Source organism: Emys orbicularis, chromosome 8 (assembly GCF_028017835.1).
Source record: "Emys orbicularis isolate rEmyOrb1 chromosome 8, rEmyOrb1.hap1, whole genome shotgun sequence".
Lineage (NCBI taxonomy): Eukaryota > Metazoa > Chordata > Testudines > Emydidae > Emys > Emys orbicularis.
Window position 1 is genome coordinate 35,821,141 of NC_088690.1, and position 23,089 is coordinate 35,844,229.

At 45.7% G+C, this 23,089-nt stretch overlaps 1 protein-coding gene across 3 annotated transcripts in view; it reads left to right on the forward strand.

The window, feature by feature from the left end:
• Positions 1-5,749: 5,749 nt before the first annotated feature.
• The window catches only part of ABCD3 (ATP binding cassette subfamily D member 3), a 64,905-nt gene continuing 47,565 nt past the window's right edge, over positions 5,750-23,089 (forward strand). For all 3 annotated transcript variants that reach the window (XM_065409372.1, XM_065409371.1, XM_065409373.1), the window contains exon 1: positions 5,750-5,862. In XM_065409372.1, coding sequence (XP_065265444.1) covers positions 5,750-5,862 — 113 coding nt within the window. The remainder of the gene's footprint in view (positions 5,863-23,089) is intronic.

A 23,089-nucleotide genomic window follows, 5' to 3' on the forward strand; every position in this document is an offset into this window, starting at 1 on the left:
TGGAAGTGTTGAGAGTCTCTGGGTTAGGCTAAAAGGGGTAAAAAACAAGGGTGATGTCATGCTAGGAGTCTACTACAGGCCACCTAACCAGGTGGATGAGGCTTTTTTTAAACAACTAACAAAATCATCCAAAGCCCAAGATTTGGTGGTGTTGACGTCACCAGGCATCACCATCACCCCAGGTAACTCAGGAGGGTGGAAAATCACAAGTGTCAATGAAGCCTTCCTGCACTAGGCCTGAACCAAACTCCTTCCATGTTTAAACTCTAATCGACCTCCAAAGCCAGGTGCAAGTGGAATGTGTAAGCAACCTGCTATCAGTGGTAACCCCCCTTACCGGTAGCAAGCGGTAATAATGAGGCCTGCATGTTTCTGGCTGAAGGGAAAAAGGACAAGATAATGGTTTAAAGAAGTTACTAATGAGCTGAACTTATAGCTGCCAAGAATGACTTAACTGCTTAAATGTAATCGTTATTTGCTTAGTAATTGTTACCAGGGACGGGAGGGGTAGAGAGAGAGGAATGGGGGGGAGGAAGGGAGGGGTAGCGGGGGAAGGGGGGGGATGAGGCTTGACTGCAAAAGGTATAAAGGAAGAAAGTTTTTTCTGTTAGTGTGCTAGATTTGAGACGTGCCTGTCTCCTAGCACCGCTTTGAGATCTCAAATAAACTTTGTTTGCTTCTCCACCTGGTGTGTTTATTGGCGCGAAGCACACCGGGCCATGAACCTTCGCTGTTGCTTTGCCTCGGGCATTCTGTGCCTGCAACAGTGGTGATGGGGGACTTCAACTATCCGGATATATGTTGGGAAAATAACACAGCGGGGCACAGACTATCCAACAAATTCTTGGACTGCATTGCAGACAACTTTTTATTTCAGAAGGTTGAAAAAGCTACTAGGGGGGAAGCTGTTCTAGACTTGATTTTAACAAATAGGGAGGAACTCGTTGAGAATTTGAAAGTAGAAGGCAGCTTGGGTGAAAGTGATCATGAAATCATAGGGTTTGCAATTCTAAGGAAGGGTAGAAGGGAGAACAGCAAAATAGAGACAATGGATTTCAGGAAGGCGGATTTTGGTAAGCTCAGAGAGCTGATAGGTAAGGTCCCATGGGAATCAAGACTGAGGGGAAAAACAACTGAGGAGAGTTGGCAGTCTTTCAAAGGGACACTATTAAGGGCCCAAAAGCAAGCTATTCCGCTGGTTAGGAAAGATAGAAAATGTGGCAAAAGACCACCTTGGCTTAACCACGAGATCTTGCATGATCTAAAAAATAAAAAGGAGTCATATAAAAAATGGAAACTAGGACAGATTACAAAGGATGAATATAGGCAAACAACACAGGAATGCAGGGGCAAGATTAGAAAGGCAAAGGCACAAAATGCGCTCAAACTAGCTACGGGAATAAAGGGAAACAAGAATACTTTTTATCAATACATTAGAAGCAAGAGGAAGACCAAAGACAGGGTAGGCCCACTGCTTAGTGAAGAGGGAGAAACAGTAACAGGAAACTTGGAAATGGCAGAAATGCTTAATGACTTCTTTGTTTCGGTCTTCACCGAGAAGTCTGAAGGAATGCCTAACATAGTGAATGCTAATGGGAAGGGGGTAGGTTTAGCAGATAAAATAAAAAAAGAACAAGTTAAAAATCACTTAGAAAAGTTAGATGCCTGCAAGTCACCAGGGCCTGATGAAATGCATCCTAGAATACTCAAGGAGCTAATAGAGGAGGTATCTGAGCCTCTAGCTATTATCTTTGGAAAATCATGGGAGACGGGAGAGATTCCAGAAGACTGGAAAAGGGCAAATATAGTGCCCATCTATAAAAAGGGAAATAAAAACAACCCAGGAAACTACAGACCAGTTAGTTTAACTTCTGTGCCAAGGAAGATAATGGAGCAAGTAATTAAGGAAATCATCTGCAAACACTTGGAAGGTGGTAAGGTGATAGGGAACAGCCAGCATGGATTTGTAAAGAACAAATCATGTCAAACCAATCTGATAGCTTTCTTCGATAGGATAACGAGTCTTGTGGATAAGGGAGAAGCTGTGGATGTGGTATACCTAGACTTTAGTAAGGCATTTGATACGGTCTCGCATGATATTCTTATCGATAAACTAGGCAAATACAATTTAGATGGGGCTACTATAAGGTGGGTGCATAACTGGCTGGATAACCGTACTCAGAGTTGTTATTAATGGTTCCCAACCCTGCTGGAAAGGCATAACGAGTGGGGTTCCGCAGGGGTCTGTTTTGGGACCGGCTCTGTTCAATATCTTCATTAACGACTTAGATATTGGCATAGAAAGTACGCTTATTAAGTTTGCGGATGATACCAAACTGGGAGGGATTGCAACTGCTTTGGAGGACAGGGTCATAATTCAAAATGATCTGGACAAATTGGAGAAATGGTCTGAGTTAAACAGGATGAAGTTTAACAAAGACAAATGCAAAGTGCTCCACTTAGGAAGAAAAAATCAGTTTCACACATACAGAATGGGAAGAGACTGTCTAGGAAGGAGTATGGCAGAAAGGGATCTAGGGGTTATAGTGGACCACAAGTTAAATGAGTCAACAGTGTGATGCTGTTGCAAAAAAAGCAAACATGATTCTGGGATGTATTAACAGGTGTGTTGTGAGCAAGACACGAGAAGTCATTCTTCCGCTCTACTCTGCGCTGGTTAGGCCTCAACTGGAGTATTGTGTCCAGTTCTGGGCACTGCATTTCAAGAAAGATGTGGAGAAATTGGAAAGGGTCCAGAGAAGAGCAACAAGAATGATTAAAGGTCTTGAGAACATGACCTATGAAGGAAGACTGAAAGAATTGGGTTTGTTTAGTTTGGAAAAGAGAAGACTGAGAGGGGACATGATAGCAGTTTTCAGGTATCTAAAAGGGTGTCATAAGGAGGAGGGAGAAAACTTGTTCACCTTAGCCTCTAAGGATAGAACAAGAAGCAATGGGCTTAAACTGCAGCAAGGGAGGTCTAGGTTGGACATTAGGAAAAAGTTCCTAACTGTCAGGGTGGTTAAACACTGGAATAAATTGCCTAGGGAGGTTGTGGAATCTCCATCTCTGGAGATATTTAAGAGTAGGTTAGATAAATGTCTATCAGGGATGGTCTAGACAGTATTTGGTCCTGCCATGCGGGCAGGGGACTGGACTCGATGACTTCTCGAGGTCCCTTCCAGTCCTAGAATCTATGAATCTACGAAGGGATTCGGGGACATGCAGGGATTGGGTAGGTGCAGCAGCAGAGGCGCAGGGACTCGGGAGGTGAAGGAGCAGACAGAGGCTTGGGGAAGTGAAGGGATTCGGGGACATGCAGGGATTGGGTAGGTGCAGCAGCAGAGGCGCAGGGACTCGGGAGGTGAAGGAGCAGACAGAGGCTTGGGGAAGCGAAGGGATTCGGGGACATGCAGGGATTGGGTAGGTGCAGCAGCAGAGGCACAGGGACTCGGGAGGTGAAGGAGCAGACAGAGGCTTGGGGAAGCAAAGGGATTCGGGGAGGTGCAGGGATTGGGTAGGTGCAGCAGCAGAGACGCAGGGACTTGGGAGGTGAAGGAGCAGACAGAGGCTTGGGGAAGTGAAGGGATTCGGGGACATGCAGGGATTGGGTAGGTGCAGCAGCAGAGGCGCAGGGACTCGGGAGGTGAAGGAGCAGACAGAGGCTTGGGGAAGCGAAGGGATTCGGGGAGGTGCAGGGATTGGGTAGGTGCAGCAGCAGAGGCGCAGGGACTCGGGAGGTGAAGGAGCAGACAGAGGCTTGGGGAAGCGAAGGGATTCGGGGACATGCAGGGAATGGGTAGGTGCAGCAGCAGAGGCGCAGGGTCTCAGGAGGTGAAGGAGCAGACAGAGGCTTGGGGAAGTGAAGGGATTTAGGGAGGTGCAGCAGCAGAGGTGCAGGGACTCAGGAGGTGAAGGAGCAGACAGAGGCTTGGGGAAGTGAAGGGATTTAGGGAGGTGCAGCAGCAGAGGTGCAGGGACTCAGGAGGTGAAGGAGCAGACAGAGGCTTGGGGAAGCGAAGGGATTCGGGGAGGTGCAGGGATTGGGTAGGTGCAGCAGCAGAGGCGCAGGGACTTGGGAGGTGAAGGAGCAGACAGAGGCTTGGGGAAGCGAAGGGATTCAGGGAGGTGCAGGGATTGGGTAGGTGTAGCAGCAGAGGCGCAGGGACTCGGGAGGTGAAGGAGCAGAGGCTTGGGGAAGTGAAGGGATTCGGGGTCATGCAGGGATTGGGTAGGTGCAGCAGCAGAGGCGCAGGGACTTGGGAGGTGAAGGAGCAGACAGAGGCTTGGGGAAGTGAAGGGATTCGGGGACATGCAGGGATTGGGTAGGTGCAGCAGCAGAGGCGCAGGGACTCGGGAGGTGAAGGAGCAGAGGCTTGGGGAAGTGAAGGGATTCGGGGACATGCAGGGATTGGGTAGGTGCAGCAGCAGAGGTGCAGGGACTCGGGAGGTGAAGGAGCAGACAGAGGCTTGGGGAAGTGAAGGGATTCGGGGACATGCAGGGATTGGGTAGGTGCAGCAGCAGAGGCGCGGGGACTCGGGAGGTGAAGGAGCAGAGGCTTGGGGAAGTGAAGGGATTTAGAGAGGTGCAGGGATTGGGTAGGTGCAGCAGCAGAGGCGCAGGGACTCGGGAGGTGAAGGAGCAGACAGAAGCTTGGGGAAGTGAAGGGATTTAGGGAGGTGCAGCAGCAGAGGTGCAGGGACTCGGGAGGTGAAGGAGCAGACAGAGGCTTGGGGAAGTGAAGGGATTCGGGGACATGCAGGGATTGGGTAGGTGCAGCAGCAGAGGCGCAGGGACTCGGGAGGTGAAGGAGCAGACAGAGGCTTGGGGAAGTGAAGGGATTCGGGGAGGTGCAGGGATTGGGTAGGTGCAGCAGCAGAGGCGCAGGGTCTCGGGAGGTGAAGGAGCAGAGGCTTGGGGAAGTGAAGGGATTTAGAGAGGTGCAGGGATTGGGTAGGTGCAGCAGCAGAGGCGCAGGGACTCGGGAGGTGAAGGAGCAGACAGAAGCTTGGGGAAGTGAAGGGATTTAGGGAGGTGCAGCAGCAGAGGTGCAGGGACTCGGGAGGTGAAGGAGCAGACAGAGGCTTGGGGAAGTGAAGGGATTCGGGGACATGCAGGGATTGGGTAGGTGCAGCAGCAGAGGTGCAGGGACTCGGGAGGTGAAGGAGCAGACAGAGGCTTGGGGAAGTGAAGGGATTCGGGGAGGTGCAGGGATTGGGTAGGTGCAGCAGCAGAGGCGCAGGGTCTCGGGAGATGAAGGAGCAGAGGCTTGGGGAAGCGAAGGGAGTCGGGGAGCTCTAGAAGCGGAGCCTCGGGATGGTGAAGGGACTCGCCCAGCAAGATGGCACTGGAACCCCCTCACTCACACTTCCCGCTTCCCCCGGATCTCCTGCAAACAGCCGCACCCCCGCCACAGGTGACACGTCTCTCTGCCTTACAGGGGAGCGGCCAGGGGCAAAGGGGACTGAGCCGTGGGGCACTCAGCCTAGGGCACAGGGCCCCCGGGGCCAGGCCGGCCCCCATAACGGCTGCAGCAGAGTCTGACAGCCTAGGCCCGCCCCACACCGCCTTTCCCTCGGAGCCTGCCGGAGTGACAGGAGGAGCTGAGGCCTCCGTACCGAAGCCGGCCTGAGGGGGCGGGGCAGAACACCCCACCCCGCCCCCCTCCGTCCGCTCCCGGCATTCCCTGCGTCAGCTTCCCTGCCTGGGCTCGGTTCGGCTCCATCCTCCGGCCGCCGCGCTAGCGCCATGGCCGCCTATAGCAAGTACCTGACCGCGCGTCATTCCGTGGTGGCCGGCGCGGCCGCCTGCGTCCTGCTCTGCTTGCTCAAGAAGCGCCGGAGAGCGGCTGCCAAGCACAGGTAGGGGGCGGCCCAGGCTGGCAGCGCCGGTTCACGGAGTGGGGGGGTGGGGGAGGGTGAGGAGGCAGGACGGGAATGGGGGCGGGGTGCTGTAGGGGGCTGAGGGTAGGCAGGGGGTGGGGGTGATCAGAGGGGTGAAAAAGATGGATAAGTGGGGGGGGGGGTAGTTGTGGCTTTTATGGAGAAGAGAAGGGGGTGCAGGAGGGGTAGATGGGGTGGTTGAGGGACTGAGAAGGGGTTCTCGGTGGCAGATGACAGACCAAGGAGCAATGGTCTCAAGTTGCAGTGGGGGAGGTCTAGGTTGGATATTAGGAAACACTATTTCACTAGGAGGGTGGTGAAGCACTGGAATGCGTTACCTAGGGAGGTGGTGGAATCTCCTTCCTTGGAGGTTTTTAAGGCCCAGCTTGACAAAGCCCTGGCTGGGATGATTTAGTTGGGAATTGGTCCTGCTTTGAGCAGGGGGTTGGACTAGATGACCTCCTGAGGTCCCTTCCAACCCTGATATTCTATGAAGAGGAAGTGATGTTTGGGGTAGGAGAGAGAGGAGAAGGGCAGAAGTATGATGTGGAGAGCCCTGCTAGTCTCCCACCACCCCTAGGCCAGGCCAGGAGAATGCTGCGATTTATTTGTCTTTAATGCCAGAGGGTGATCTCCTCCCCCCTGTGCATGACATGTTCTGCCAAGAAAACCCCTTCTGTGCAGCAGACAAAGCTGGCTTTCTCCCTCACCATTCACTCTCCCTCAGTCCGCTACGTGCTGCTGGAGAGAGAATTATTCACAGACATACAACTTCGAGAGTTAAGGTAAATTATCTGAAGAAGTGAGGTTTTTACCCACGAAAGCTTATGCCCAAATAAATCTGTTAGTCTTTAAGGTGCCACCAGACTCCTTGTTGTTAAGGTAAATTATATTCATCCTTAACAAATTATGGGCCCTGTTGCACAGAACGGAGATTGGACTGTGAATAATGTAGCTCTGTTCTATGCTGTATGTTATAATAGTGAAGTATGTTCCATCAATAAGAAATTCAGGGAATGGGAGTTCAGGTTCTGTATAGGGTTACCAACTTTGGTTGGATGAATTTCTGGAGGTTTCATCTCATGACTTTATTTTTAATTAAAGATTAATCTTTAATTCCTGTAGACTCCAGAACAATCCTGGAGGGTTGGCAACCCTAGTTCTGTAGCATATGAGGTTGAAATTTTGGTATACTTGTTTTTATACGTCATTGTGTTAGCTAATCTGTGTAGTTGAAGAGTGAGTTGTGTTATGAAGTTTTTCCTGTTGGGGAAATGCAGGGGAAGGTGTGTGATATGCTAGGAATGCATATTAAATTCAACCTGCCCTTTGCCGTCACTCTTGCTGGACTGAGTAATTGAATATGTATTACAGGCATATAGCATGCTTAGCATCTACACAGCACTTAACTTCAAATGTTGCACAAACATAAACAAATCAGGATGGTAGATCTAGAAGATGAAATGGTTTGAGGCAAGATATACTGTAGTAGGTGTAAATAGCAGCTTTAAGTAAGAATTTAGCAATGATTGAACAATAATTCCATTTTATTTTGATAAGTGTCTTTCATACAAACTATCATAAAAGCTTCACAATATTAAAAAAATAATTGACGCATGAAGAGCTACTAATAGGGCAGGTTCTGAAAAGTGCTTCATGATGATGTTGCACAATGACAGAAACAGTAAGAAAGGGCTCCAGCTACTGTAGGAAGTGGTCAGCTTATCAGAATGACAGGTAAGGACAGTATTTCTCAGGCTATTTTTTTAATTCAGCAAAATATGCCAAAGCCATTTGAGGTGAAGAGCCAAACCTGTGTTTCAAAATTAAAGGGTTTGGGGTCTTATAGGATTTTTGTAGTTATTACTTTTGTTTGCTTGGACAAGTTGTTAGGCATAATATTGCTGTGCTGATTTTGTTTGAGGACCTGGAAGTGGTGAGATTGGAGAGGTATTCAGGTACTACAGTCCTAGGTTTTATTACTGTACATTACTGTATATTTATCTAAATATATTATACTTCTTCTGAATGTGGTAAGAAGAAGCTCTGTGTCAAATCGATTTATTTTCATGGGTGTCAGTGAACATGTAGAAGTGGGGATTTAACCTTAATTTAAGAGACTTGCATTTGGAGTGTGTCATTGTGTGTGATGCATTGGGTTTTGCCAGGTGTAACCCTAAAAATACTGTTCCTAATGATCAGTTATATACTTTATAGGGGAGCCCAAATGCTGTTATTACAAGATGAATTAGAATGGTGTGGAGAGTGTACACATGTCTGGGGAGGAGAGAACTTCCAACTAATTAAACAGGTGGTTTGAATTAAAACTGTCTGACCTAATGTGGCTCTCTTTCTCTGTCCAGACTGCCAAAGATCTTCCAGGCCCTTAAAAATGTATATTGATTGCTATAATCTCATTCTACACACCCTTGACTGATGCAACCTTGCATTCGTCAAATCTAATCCAAATGCTTCTGTTAAAATAATTTTCATTGCTTGTCACGTTGGTCATGTCACCTTCTCCTCAGTATTCCTCTACTGGCTTCCTCTTTTCCAGAGCATCCAATATATATGTCTCCTGTCTGTACTTTTAAGGCCCCCTACAACTTAGTTAGACCGTATCTAGTAGTTCTAGTATTTTATCGTGCCATCATCTCCAGTCTTTATCACATATACAGCCAATTATCCCACAAGTATTTATGCTTTTTTTCCATGATGTCCCTTTTACCTGATATAATCTTCTACCAAAAATCCATTCATCCACTACCTGTCCTCCAGACTTTTCCATAAGACTTACTTCAGCCATGTAGCTTACAGAATGTTACCAGTCAAAAGCTAGGCAAATTATGAGTTACACTGTGTGCACCATTAGGCTACGTGAAAGCACACTCTTATTACTGTTGCCTTGCCCTGCTTGCAGTCTGTCAGTTTCATTCACCTATTGCATCTTGTCATTAATTTAGATTGTAAATTACTTGGGGCAGGGGTCATTTTACCAGATTTTTTGTAGGGCCTCTATGAGTTTTTAAACTATAAATAATAATCAACAGTAAGCCCTTGTGCAATACTGGAAAAATTCTTTCAAGGTGTGTTGCACCATTTAAATCCTGTGGGGCTATTACACTGGGTGTGTGTGTGTTTGGGCAGGCAGAGTGGATGTGCTGGGAGCTTCTTGCTGGTCCTGAACAGGTCTCTCTAGAAGGGGCAATGGGCTGGAACTATGGATCTCGTGGCTGAGTAACTGAGGAAGGGGTGTGGAGGAGTTGTGACCTCTATTCCAGCCTATAAATTCGTCTTTTTTTGTGTGTGGGTGGAATTCTTTCCTCTATGTAGATTCTCTGCCAGTACTTAATAACATTGCCTGAGTGCAGGGAAAGGTGAATTTCACCTTTAAAAATTTCTGGACTTTGACATCCTGTTTGAGGAGTATCATGAAGGATGGTGTAGGTATTGTAAGCCCTAATATAGGAATAAAATCATATAAAATAAAGGTTAGAAAACCATTTTCTTAAGTAAATCAAGGAGATGCTTGTTTGGAGAGCCAGAACACATGTATCTTGTAACAAGTGTCATGGTACCTATCCTAATCTTGCTTTATGCAAGGCAGTTGCAAAAATGTTTCTTCTCTGTCAACTTTCACCTGCTTTTCTGATGCCTTTGGGATTAAGGGCAAGAGTAAAGTATGACTCAAGTCATATAGTAACATACAAGTTCCTTAAGTGGTGTAATAATCATACTTTGCATATCTTAGTAGGGGAAAGGTAAATTACTACCTTCCAGTTGAATGTGTCTCAACGTTTTGTTTAGAAGATCCACAAAACTAATGAATGATGTTATAAAACTTAAAAGTGTAGTATCATTTAGGAGCATATGTTCTTTTGCATTGTGATGCATTCTCCTAACCAAACCATGCAGAAGTTATTAAAAAGAAGTGGTACAAAACAGTTTTTTACTGGAACTACTTTTAGTGTTCTATATTAATACCTCTGACTGAAATATCATATAGTGGAATGTTTCACAATAAATTGCCCAGTTTTTCAATCAGTATTATCCTCTCAGACGTGATTTTTGTTTATCCGGAGTGGAATAGACTTGCTTAGTTTACTTCCAGAGCTGAGGCTATTGCATAAAAATATAAGTGAAGTTGTGGCTTCTGTTAGAATTTTAAATGACACCTGTGATGCATAGAAACTAGTCCTATTTGAGAGGTTACATCATGCTGAAATGTGTCCTCCCCCCCTCCCCCCCGTACATCAATTAAGATTTGTTGCTGTGAACAAAAAATATTCCAATAATGGTGGTCAGTGCCTGACAGCTGAAAATTGTTGCTTCTGTTAAAGGGACTGACTCTTAAAGTCTGTTTTAGCTTTTAAAAGCAAGGTGTTCTATTCTCCAGTGGCAGCCATTGAAATAAATTAAAAAGAAAGTTTGGACAACCAAGAATGAAAACCTGCCTCAGTCCTTGCCCCATATCACCAGAGATCAATAAGCAAGTTTAATCTTTTAGTACTTTGTCACAAAGAAGTCTGATTTTTTGGAATGGCTATTAGTGTAATCAAGTAAATAATTGATACTGAAATAACAAATGTGTGAACCATAAAGTACATGAAAATATTGATAGATACATCTCTACCTCGATATAACGCTGTCCTCGGGAGCCAAAAAAATCTTACCGTGTTATAGGTGAAACCGCGTTATATCGAACTTGCTTTGATCCACCGGAGTGCGCAGCCCCACCCCCTGGAGCACTGCTTTACCGTGTTATATCGGGTCGTGTTATATTGGGGTAGAGGTGTGTGTGTGTGTATAGATTATATATATATATATATAGAGAGAGAGAGAGCGCGCGCGCCAGTGGAGATAACTCTCAATCCATATACCTACAGGTCTACTTAGTACATACTAACTTTATTGTGTCTAGGCAGAGATCTGTTTTGGTATGGTATAATTATAATATCTGATTGCATACAAACACATCCTGGGTGAAATTCTGGCCCCCTGGAAGTCCATGGAAAAACTTACATTGACTTCAAAAGGGCAGGAAGTTTCCGCATATATTTTGTCATTCATACCACATCTCTTGGGATGTGTCTAACCAAAAAGAAGATGGAGGGATAATATTTTGCAAGATCTAAGAGCTCTTTATCAGTGGGAAAAATATGCCCTTGACAGAGTGACCAACGAACTTCACGTAGAGACAGGGAATAAGTAAGTTGGTCATTCTTGTGGTTTCACTTTATTCTTCTACTTGTGGTTAGAAGTAGTTACTGGGCCCAAAGACCATGTGATTTGTAATATAACAAATGTAAAATATCTTCGGTTTGGTAGTAGGTGGTCCTTGGTTGAAACATTCTAATGGGTAGCTGTTAAATTTTAATTGGCTTTCTAGACATATTTCAAATTAATTCAAGGTGGTACTGGAAGAGTAGAATTCTTTGGTGTTTAAAGACCTGTGAATTCCAATGTAATATAATTATTGTATCCTTAAAGAATTTGCCATAGAAGAAGCAATTCATCCCTGAATATTTTACTTTTTGAGATTAAGAACACTGGGCTAAGTGCTATTTTTGGATGCACTGGTGTCACCCTCCTTTTAAGTCAGTCACATCTGGGGGTAGAACTGGTAGTGACACTCTAGTTAAGGTTGCCTAACATTTTCCATTATAAGACTGTTTTGAGTTGCTTATATCTTTGTAAAATTTAAATTGGGCTGAAATTTTTCAAATTCGGTGTCTGCTTCAGAATGAATTTTTGTGGAAAGTTTCAGCTAAAATGGTTCAACCGGTTCTGGGAATGAGGTTGGGGAAAATACATAGGGAAAGCAATGTTAAAAATGTTTATAGTTATTGAGATGCTCTAGTGCCTTCATGTTTTGGAGGAGGAACGTAAAATTTGATGCCCTATTGTCAGGGATATACCTTTCACTATTCCCACGAAATATGGCCAAATTTGGCCGCCTTATAACTCTTTATGCAAATCATAATTTTCAGTATTACTAGAGTTTTGGAGGCCAGCAGCTAAATTTTCCAAAGATTCCTTCTGTACTGACCATACTCCATCTCCACACAGCTCCTACATGCTGTGGACTAAGCATACTTCATCCCAGAGTTACAAGAGCTGAGCAGGACTTCTGCATTTGCTCCTCCTGAGTGTTCAGTGGCACTGGGAATGAGAACTGAAATCAAGGAGACTCTCCTGTGCTCTCACTGCTCCATACTGGTGCTCAGGCAGTGTGGAGAAGGAGACAGGGCCTATATGGAATGCAAAGGGAGGAGGCACAGAAACTGTCTGGGAGCAATATGAACAGAAGGGAACATGGACTGGAGCATGGAAAGGGATAGGATAGGAGCAGAGGGGTGGAATAGGGATAGGCTGCTAGAGTATGGGGCAGAACATTCTATAACCATTGAGCACACTCCCTTCCAGAACCTGGAATTGACCCAGGATTCCTGAGCCTAACATTCCTTTATCTCTAGCAAATAGCTGTGAAATTTACTGGCAAAACTTGACTTCTCCTTGTAGTGGTTGGGCCATCTAGAGCAGGGGTGGCCAACCTGTGGCTCAGGAGCCACAGGCGTCTCTTCAGAAGTTAATATGCGGCTCCTTGTATAGGCACCAACTCCAGGCCTGGAGCTACAGGTGCCAACTTTCCAATGTGCTGGGGCGTGCCACTCACTGCTCAACCCCTGGCTCTGCCATGGGCCCTGCCCCCACTCCATCCGCCCCTTCCTCCTGAGCCTCCTGCACGCCACAAAACAGCTGATCAGGAGGTGCGGGGAGAGATGGGGAGGCGCTGATCAGCAGGGCTGCTGGTGGGTGGGAGGCGCGGCGGCCGGGGAGGGGGGGGGCTGATGAGGGGCTGCTGATGTATTACTGTGACTCTTTGGCAATGTACATATATTTGGTAAATTCTGGCTCCTTCTCAGGCTCAGGTTGGCCACCCCTGGTCTAGAGGATAACAATTTACTAGTCCTATGGGTTTTTTAGCTCAAGTGGTAAAGGTCTGTTCTGTAGACCTGAAGGTCCCAACCCTGCTGATGATGCATAAGGTAGGGGATAAGTATGGTTCCATGCTGGAATTTTGTTTTTTCCGTTTGCTTTCCTAAAGGTTTAGGAAATGAAAATCCAAAAAATGGCATTAAGAAAATGTTATGGTTGAAAAGTGAAACACTCAGAAGTTAAGAAATACCAAAATTAAAGTTGCCTATACAGCAGTATGTAATCAAAGACTATATCCTAATGCATAATACACCAGGAGACCAAATTAAGATTGTACAGGCAACCTTAGTTCAGTCATTTCCTTTTTGAGTGTTTGACTTTGCAACTGTAACTTTTTTAACATTTTTAAAAATGTAATAGCTACTAATCTGATTGTTTCTAAAGTTATTTAAGAAATATAGTGCTTGGAAACTAATTAAATTGTAAACTCAGCAGAGCAGCTATGTAGCGTCTGAGAACTGCCTAGCATTTCCCAGTGCTATACAATAAAAAATAAATAGATTGGTCTCCCTCTTTAGATCCCAGTGTTCTTACATCACTGTAAAAGCTTCCTTACAAAGCAATATGGATTGAAACACTGCTGCTAGAACACCACTAACCCATCCTTTCCCCATGAAAAGACCTTTGAAAGTGATTGTATGATGTATTTGTAATATGAACAAACACCTGCTGTAGTTCAGGTGAAAAGCAATATATACTCTGCTGTTGACCTAAAACACACTTGGAGCCGGGTCCTCTTAGTTGAAAGGTAATGTATTATCTGATTACACTACTTATGCTCTCTGATTACCATGTGATCAGCATACCACATAGAAAAAGTAGCCTGGAAAAGCAAAAAAATGTTCAGAGCTTGTCTACTCTAGAAATAAAATCTCTTAAAGAAACTCTGCACTGCTTTGAGAATATTGATGACTGAGCTGTGTGTTTACCTGTGTGCCTTCCACTGCTCTGGGGCCAAGCTGTCCAGATGGCCCCTCCCCTGTTTAAAAGCAGGCTCAGTCGCAGGATTGGTTTATTTGCTCGATATTCCTCTAGCACCCTTTACAACATGCCTTGAGCAGTTGCTTAGAGCTGCTCTGAGACCCTAGATTTAATCGCCATCTGGGGAGAAGCAACGGAGCAGGAAGCTCTTGGGCCCAGCCATCAGAATAAAGATGGGTTCGTGGACATTGCTAGTTAACTGCTCAAGAAGAGTCACAACCAGGATGCCTTCCAGTGCCAGATAAAGAGCAAACAGCTCACAAGAACTTATATTAAAACCAGGGATGGTAGGAAACTTTCTGGCCGTGGATATATAACCTGTCAATTTTTTGAGGAGGTGGACAGGATTTTATATAGTTAGACCACTACTAAACCCAAACATGCAGCCTTAGCCATGACCATCAACTGTCTACAAGCCCATGTCATGAAGAGCACATACCCATTTATCTATCTCAGGGAGGGAAATCAGAAATGCATGTTAAAAATGTATTCTTGCCTCTCTGGGAAACAGTAACCACTTGTTTGTTTTCCATACTTCTCCTGCCATGGCATCTGCAATGGCTAGACCTCCAGACAGGGCTTTTATCAGTGGCTGAGCAGCTGCCTAACCCGAGGGGGAAGAAACAGAGAATGCAGGATGACGTGTTTGGAGATCTCATTGCAGACTTCCTTCCCCCCATTCCCCTAAATGAAAGCAATGGAGAGTTGGAGATTGTTTTTGAGGTCAGAGAGGGAAAAAGAAAAGCAACTATCCAGAGAGAGTTGTAGTGGCCAGAGACAGCATTGCACTGGCCAAAGACACTAATTAAAGAGGGACAAGCAGAGGCAGTACGGAAGCAGAATGCTCTGCTGGAGCGCATACTGTCTGTTGGCCCACTGTCAATCTAGTGCCCTCAATCAGGACCCAGACATATTCTGCACAACAGATGTTTCCCACTGTACCCCTTGTGGCAAATTGCCAGTACTACTATGATGGGTCTCACGCTTTCTCTTCTGGGGGGGTTCAGGGTGCCATTTCTTGCCCCTGAATTGGGATATTAAATGCCCCACTAGTGTCCAAGAGGAGGGGAGTGGAGAGGGAGGGACCCGGGCCCGCCCTCTATTCTGGGTCCCAGCCCAGGGGCCCTAAGGATAGCGGTAAACTGCTTGAACTAGCGGTTCCTTCCCCAGGGTTACTTCCCTCTCCTGCCCTTCAGCTTGTGGGGGCTTCCTGCCCTCCCTCTGCACAAGCCAGGTGTCCCTTTACCTAGGGTCTTGGTCTTCTTAGCCCACCTCAGCACTTCTCCAAACTTCCCTCTGCTTCCCTCCAAACTGCTCTCTGCTCCAACACCAATCCACTGTTTCTACTCCTTCAACGTGTTCTCTGCTCCAACTCCTTCCCCTGTCAGATTGAAGCAGGGTTTTTTTTATCAGGTGACAGACTTCAGGTGCTCTAATTGGCTTCAGGTGCTCTAATTAATCTATAGCAAACTTTCTTCCCTCTACCGGGAATAAGGCTCCCTTCTAACCCTCTCCTGCTGCCCTCTGGCCATGCTGTATCACACCCTACAGCCATGCTCCCTTTCTTTCCCTGGTTCCAGCTCAGGGCAGCGAGGACAATTGCACGTGGGATCCCAGCTCATTGAATCATCAAACATCCCTGATAACTTTGGGCCCCAACACTCAACATAAGAACAGCCATACTGGGTTATAGAAATATAGAATATTAGGGTTGGAAGAGACCTCAGGAAGTCATCTAGTCTAATCCCCTGCTCAAAGCAGGACCAACACCAGCTAAATCATCCCAGCCAAGGCTTTGTCAAAGCCAGGCCTTAAAAACCTCTAAGGATGGAGATTCCACCACCTCCCATGGTAACCCATTCCAAAGGTCCATCTAGCCCAGTATCCTGTCTTCCGATAGTGGCCAGTGTCAGGTGCCTCAGAGGGAATGAACAGAATAGTGATCAAATGATCCATCTGCTGTCGCCCGTTCACAGCTTCTGGCAAACAAAGGCTAGGGACACCATCCCTGCCCATCTGGCTAATAGCAACACCGGAAGGGAGAAGAATGAGAAGAGGCAGAGGCAAGAAGTATAGTTGCCTATGAAATGGAGACACTCCTCCCCCCCCCCCCCACCATCCACTACACTGTTTAACTTTAAGATGCTTCTTTGTTGTTCTAATCAGGTTTATTTTTGATTTATGTATAATAAATTGTTTAATAAAAACTGTCAGAAATTCATTCACAAAGAATCTGCAGTGCATGGTGCAACAGAGCAATTGCCTGTGATAAGCTTGAAAGACCGTATTGTGTTAAGTTTATGTATTATTGTGGGCTAGGATTGTGTGTAACCTCTTTAGAAGGGAGATGTGATAGATGTAAGACCCAGGAGTTCAAAATACTATATTGAAAATGTGTCAGACAAGTAAAGACTTTTGAGACAATAAGTGTTAAGAGGATTTCCTGGGGAATCTCTAGGCAGAGGTTAATGCAAATTACCCAGTTCTGGTTATGCAGAAACCTAGTCTTTTGAAGATGTGCCCAGAGAAGAGGGTGATTGTCTGCTTATTACCTGTTACAGAGGGCCAAGGTCAAAGGCCCAAGCTATATAAAGAAATGGCAATCTGCCCAGCCTGGATCCTAGTTCTGGATCTAAGAGAGATGAACTTGTAACCACAGGGAAACCTCACTTGTGGGTTTTGAAGGACTAAAAACCTACCAGAGCCCTAGGTTGGAGTTAAAGTGACCTCTGATAAGCTTTTTAGCATGTGTGTAGATTGTTTTATATTGTTTAACATATCGTATATATTATATATACTAAAACAAGATAATATTGTTTTAATATGTTAAATGCTTTTACCTTGAGAATAAATGTGCCTGCTTAGAAGGATCTGTGTGTTTAACTTTAACTGTGGATATAGTTGGTCTAAGGCTACATCTACACTACAGGGGGGGGTCGATTTAAGATACGCAAATCGCGTAGCTGAATTCGACGTATCGCAGCCGACTTACCCCGCTGTGAGGACGCCGGCAAAATCGACCTCCGCGGCTTCCCGTCGACGGCTCTTACTCCCACCTTCGCTGGTGGAGTAAGAGCGTCGATTCGGGGATCGATTGTCGCGTCCTGACGGGACGCGATAAATCGATCCCCGAGAGGTCGATTTCTACCCGCCGATTCAGGCGGGTAGTGTAGACCAGGCCATAGTCTTTGGAGAAAAAGCCAAGCTCAGGCACTGGCCTGTTTAGGCAGACTGGCTTGCTAGGGATATCACAGTGTAAATCAGGGAGCTGTGCAGCATTAAAATTTCCAGTCAGAAGGGAGTGAAACATAGGTCTCCACACAGGAGAAGGCTGGGAGATGGAAGCCTAAAGCAGGTGCCCTTAGTGGACTACAGAGAGGGAATACAGGTGCAATTGCCCTGAAACTGAGACACTTGGTACACACAAAAAATTACTGCTGGGGGAATTTTGCGCCACTGTGCAATGCAGAAATGAACGTTGTGAGTGCAAAATCCCCCTCCATTTCCCCCCCCCCCCCAAAATGGGATGCAGAGATGTTGGCTGCCACTAGGGTCCGGTTGACCTGGCCGAGCGCAGCTCACAAATAGAAGATAAGGCCAGGGGGTGCGGGAGGGAACTGGAGTGTTCCTAGCAGCTGCAGTTCCCGGCACGCGCTAAAGGAAGGAGGTGGTGGTGGCACTGTGCAAGAAACTCTGTGCAAGCCCGGGACCCAGCATCAGACTGTTTTTCCCTATGGATCCTTGGGCTCTGGGGGGGTAGAGGGTGTGAGCATCTGGGCTGTGGGGTGGGGGTCCGCAGCTGGCCTCTGGAGAGTAGGGGATGTGAATGTCTGGGTTGGGCTGGGGGGACGCAGCTGGGCTCTGGGTGGGAGGGGATGAGAGTGTCTGGCCCCCCGGCTGGGATCTGACAGGGAGGGGGCAGAGAAACAGGGACTGGGCTGTCATAAGGGTTTCTTTAACTCTACTCCTGGGGGAATTTTTGTCTGTATCTGTATTGTTATAGACATTTGCTGACATATTTTGGAATAAATTACCAAAATAACTGAAACTGGTGTGTTATATAGAGTTATTTTGACAAATATAATTTGCAGAATTTTGTAGAATTTTAAAATGTGCACAGAATTTTTAATTATTTGGTGTAGAATTCCCCCAGGAGTAAAAATTTAATTTTTGCATACAAAAGTACAAAGCCACAGACACAAGCTAAAAGGAGTGCCACAATGTGCTATTTCTACCACCCATAAAGGAAACTGCAATTGTTGCAATCCATTTCTCTTCTTCTTCCCCTCCCCATGGTTAACAGCTGGATGTACAGCTGTACACTTTCAAGCCTGATACTCAAAGTAAACTGTGGGACCATACCTAAGTTTTATGTATATTCCAATGCAGAAACAAAGGCAAGTTCCAAAACACACTTACAAATTCAGGAAGTGGCTTTTCCTCCTGTAAATATTTCAGAACCGCTGTTTGCACAATACAGTACTTAAGCGTTTGATCTACTTGCATAGTTTGGCAGTGAATATGGTTTTTCAGGGACATTGGAAACCTTTCAGCACTCATTTCAGAGCTTTGCGAGTTGGTTTCTCATTGAAAAGGAAATCAATTTCATGGAGTCGGGTTACTTTCTAAATTTATTTATTTATGCTGTATACACCAGTCCTTGAACAGAGGTTGTCACAAACAGTGTGAAGGCAATCCCCTTTCAGAAATCGCAATCCAAAAACTGATGCTTGGTTTGCAGGAAATAACTGAAATATTGAGAATAGAGCAAACACTCCCACTGTTTGCAACAGGCCCCAAAATAACTTGCATCACAAAATTAGCAACAATACATTTCCCCCCCCAGTGTGTGCACTGTTCGCATCTAAGAAAAAGAACTTGTAAGACTAATAGCACCGTCTGGTGACTCCTGCCATAATACTGTATCCCTCTTCCTTGGCCCACAATCAATAACAATTACTCTACACACCATGCACTGTGCCTCTCCCTGTGAACACTTCTGATTAATAGCAACATATTATAGTAGTTCACAAATCCAATGTGTCAAACAGTCCTTAAATGGTTAAAGTTTTAAAGAATAAACATCACCCAAATCAAACCACATAAACTAGGAAATACAGCATCATCCTACAGAGAGCAGAGTTAAAGTTGTCTAGATGGCTGCAACACCCAGTATTGCAATAACTGTTGACTTTTTTTGCGGTAAAGACTGTCTGGGTGTGTCCATTTGGGAAGGTGATTTGAGTAGTTGAGTATGGCTTTATTCCATACTTCCTGATTTTTGTGGTTTTGAAGTAGGTGTTATTTGCCCTAAGCAACTGTAACTGTACAGTACTTAATGACTTTGATGCTTTTGTCTGTTGCCAACATTTATTTAATTATAGACATTTCTGTGGCACTCATCACCAAAATACCTGAACACCTCACAATAATTGTTTACATCCAAATTATGTCAAGAAGATAGATCTCTTCTTCCTTATCCATTTGACATTTCTCTACAGAGTAGAGTGAGGGTGAATTCCTTTTGTGTAGGTATAACTACTGCATAATTGTCGAGGGAAGTCTTTTTGTTTATATGTGTATGTTGCACCTTGCTTTGCAAATGGTGAGACTGTGGCTTGACTTGCGTGCAAGTTTGTTCCATAATTATAGACTCTTCATTGAGAATACCCTTCTCTCTGCCACTGCCACAAGACATACTGTAAATTCCGCTTATTAGCAACTCCTCTGTTGCCAGCAAAAAGTTGCTATTATCCAGCAGTTACTAATAAATGGAAGGCCAGTTTGCAAGGCACCAGCTAGGGAAGGAAGCGCTGGGATGTGCCTTCCTTGGCTGCAGTCCTGCAAACCTGCTTGCGGCAGGGCAGCAGCAGGGAGTAGGGCTGCAGCCTGGATGTAGAGCAGGGGTAGGCAACCTATAACACGCATGCCAAAGGCGGCACGCGAGCTGATTTTCAGTGGCACTCACACTGCCCGGGTCCTGGCCACCAGTCCGGGGGGGCTCTGCATTTTAATTTAATTTTAAATGAAGCTTCTTAAACATTTTAAAAACCTTATTTACTTTACATACAACAATAGTTTAGTTGTATATTATAGACTTATAGAAAGAGACCTTCTAAAAACGTTAAAATGTATTACTAGCACGCAAAACCTTAAATTAGAGTGAATAAATGAAGACTCGGCACACAACTTCTGAAAGGTTGCCAACCCCTGATGTAGAGGCTTTCTACAGGAGTGGAAGTGCGGGACATTTGGGAGGGCTGCACCATACTTCCTCTGCACTCTCCAGGAATTGGGACTGAGCATGTCCCAGCGATTCCTTCTCTAGGTACAGTCCCCCAGCCGTATGCAGCCCAGACTGTGCAGAGAGAGGTGCCACACAGCTCCAGCTTCTGGGCTGCAGCCCCTTATCTCCCATGCAGTCCCTGTGTGTGCAGGCTGATTTCCAGCGCTGCAGCCCCAGAAGGAAGTGCTGGAATGGACTGAGCACTGGCCGCAGGCAAGTTTGCAGGGTGACGGCCAGGGAAGGTGCATCCCAACACTTCATTCCCAGGCTGCAGCCCCGCAAACTTGCATGCTTGGCACGTCCCAGGGCTTCCTTCTCTGGCTGGAGCCTTGCAAACCTGCCTGCAGGTAGGGCATTTGTTCCAAAAAATGTTAATAAGCAACATGCCATTGCCAATATCCAAATCCCATTGATGTTAAAGTTAAAGTCAATGGGACAGGATTGGTTCCGGGCAAAGTGCTGCTATTAATTGGAAGTTATTAATACCCAGGTGGCTCTTCTGGTGGAAAATTTTTTCAAAGAGGAAAGTTTTGTAGGATTTCCTAAAGACTGTCAGATTTGTATGATCTCCTGTAGAAACTTGTTCAATAATTGGGTCCCCTCCATCAAGAATGCTCTGTCCTAGCATTTGTGCTTCATCCTGGGCTTTTTGATCTGCATTGTCCCAGAGTAGTGTAGGTATTAATGTGGTTCTTAGATCAAAATTAAGTCTTTGATGTAGCTGGGGCTTGATCCACTTATTATTTTGAAAATTAGGATCAGTGTCTTAAACTAGAATCGGAAGGTGACTGGGAGGGACTTGAGCTGTAGGGTAGTACTTGTTGCTGACACGTAAAATGCATAGTGATAAACCGAACACTCCTCTCTGAACCGTGTCCCATGTACACGATGACATGATGGGACTAAATTCTGTAGAAAGAATGAATAATATTGCTGTTGTCCGTGTAACCCTGCTCAAACCTCCTTCTCTTCCATCCTCTCCCTGGGAAGTGGGGAAGTTTGTAGTAGGCTTCATCTCCCTGCCTGCTTTGGCTGCTGTATTGGTATTCAGGCAGCCCACCTGGACATCCTACTCTTCCGCTACTACCTGGCTGCAAATTGAATTCAATCTTTGGCTCCCTGACATACTGCTACCTGGCTGGCTCAATTGAACTGTGCAGGAAGCGTGCCCTGTAATAGCACCCTCCCGTGGGGAAAACTGTAGGACAAGAAGCAGCTGCAAGCAAATTGAGGCAAGGCAAGTAGATGGCAATCAACAATTTGTTTTCTTGGCTATAGCAAAATGTCAGATACTACAAAAATACTGAATTCTGTAGCATCTTGGAAAATACCAAATTCCAGACAGTGTCCATAGGGCCCGATTGAGATGAATGGGGCATTTCACACCTTTCAGAGCTACATGAGTTTCTGCGTAGAATGACGTTATGACCATATCTACACTTACTAGCTTACAGCGGCACAGCTGTACTGATACAGCTATGCCGCCTTAAGATCGCTTGTGTAACTGCGTTATGCCGACAGGAGAGAGGTCTCCCATCGACATAATGAAACATAGCACTGTGCACATGAGTACTTATGTCAGCAAAACTTTTGTCGCTCATGGGTGTGAAAAAACATCCATGAGTGACAGAAGTTTTGCAGACCTAAGTGCTAGTGTAGACATGGTCTGTGTCTACACTTAGGCTACGTCCTCACTACGGAGGGGGTGGGGGTCGATTTAAGATACGCAAATTCAGCTACGCGAATAGCATAGCTGAATTCGACGTATCCGAGCCGACTTACCCCGCTGTGAGGACGGCGGCAAATCGACCTCCGCAGCTCCCCCGTCAACGGCGCTTACTCCTACCTGCGCTGGTGGAGTACAAGCGTCGATTCGAGGATCGATTGTCGCGTCCCAACGAGACGCGATAATTCGATCCCCGAGAGATCGATTTCTACCCGCCGATTCAGGTGGGTAGTGAAGACGTAGCCTTAAACGCTACAACAGCACAGCTGCAGCACTTCAGTGTAGACACACTACAGCAATAGGAGGGGTTCTCCTATCACTGCAGTTAATCTACCTTCCCGAGAGCCTGTTACTGGGTCAATGGAAGAATTCTTCTATTGACCTAGTGCTGTCTACATGGTGGAGTTAGGTCGTCTTAACTATATTGCTAGGGTGTGGATTTTTCACACCCCTGAGCAACACAGCTGGGTTGACCTAACTTTTCTGTGTAGACTGGCCCTGAGGCAGACGTCACTATAAAAATTTACAATCAGGTCACCTTTTCAAGGTTATCTCTGCAACTGTTCTGAGTCATTAGGGTTCAGTTTAAAAAAAACAAACTAAGAAATTTTTATAGAAAAATACTAAAGTAAGCGAGCATTAGGATTGCAAAATCAAGCATTAAAAAGTTAGGAAAGGCCACAATAGAGTCTCCTGGCATATATGCCTTATGGTACAATCTTCATTTGCATGTTCACATACTTTTTTTCTTGTCCTTGCAATCTTAACATTCTTTCAGTATAACTCTTTGGCTGAGGAAAGCAAGGTCCTAAATTCAGTGTGATGGCACTTGTCTTTCTGTTTGTCTGTTTGTAATGTATTAACTTTTGAATGCTGCCTCTGGTTAATGAGCAGCTGTACCTTGGAATTAAACACAACAAATCCTGCATCTTTTCAGAGGGTTAGACTAGGGGCTTGTCTCCACTTACCGTGGATCAATGCTGCGGTGATCAATTCACCGGGGGAAAGACCCACTAAATTGACTGCCGATCGCTCTCCCGTGGACTCTGGTACTCCACTGGAACAAAAAGCATAAGGTAAGTCGACGGGAGAGTTTCTCTCGTTAACCCAGCACGGTGTAGACACTGCAATAAGTTGAGCTAAGGTAGCTAGAGTCAACATACATTATTCACATAGCTGGAGTTGCGTAACTTAGGTCGACTTAGCCCCGTAGT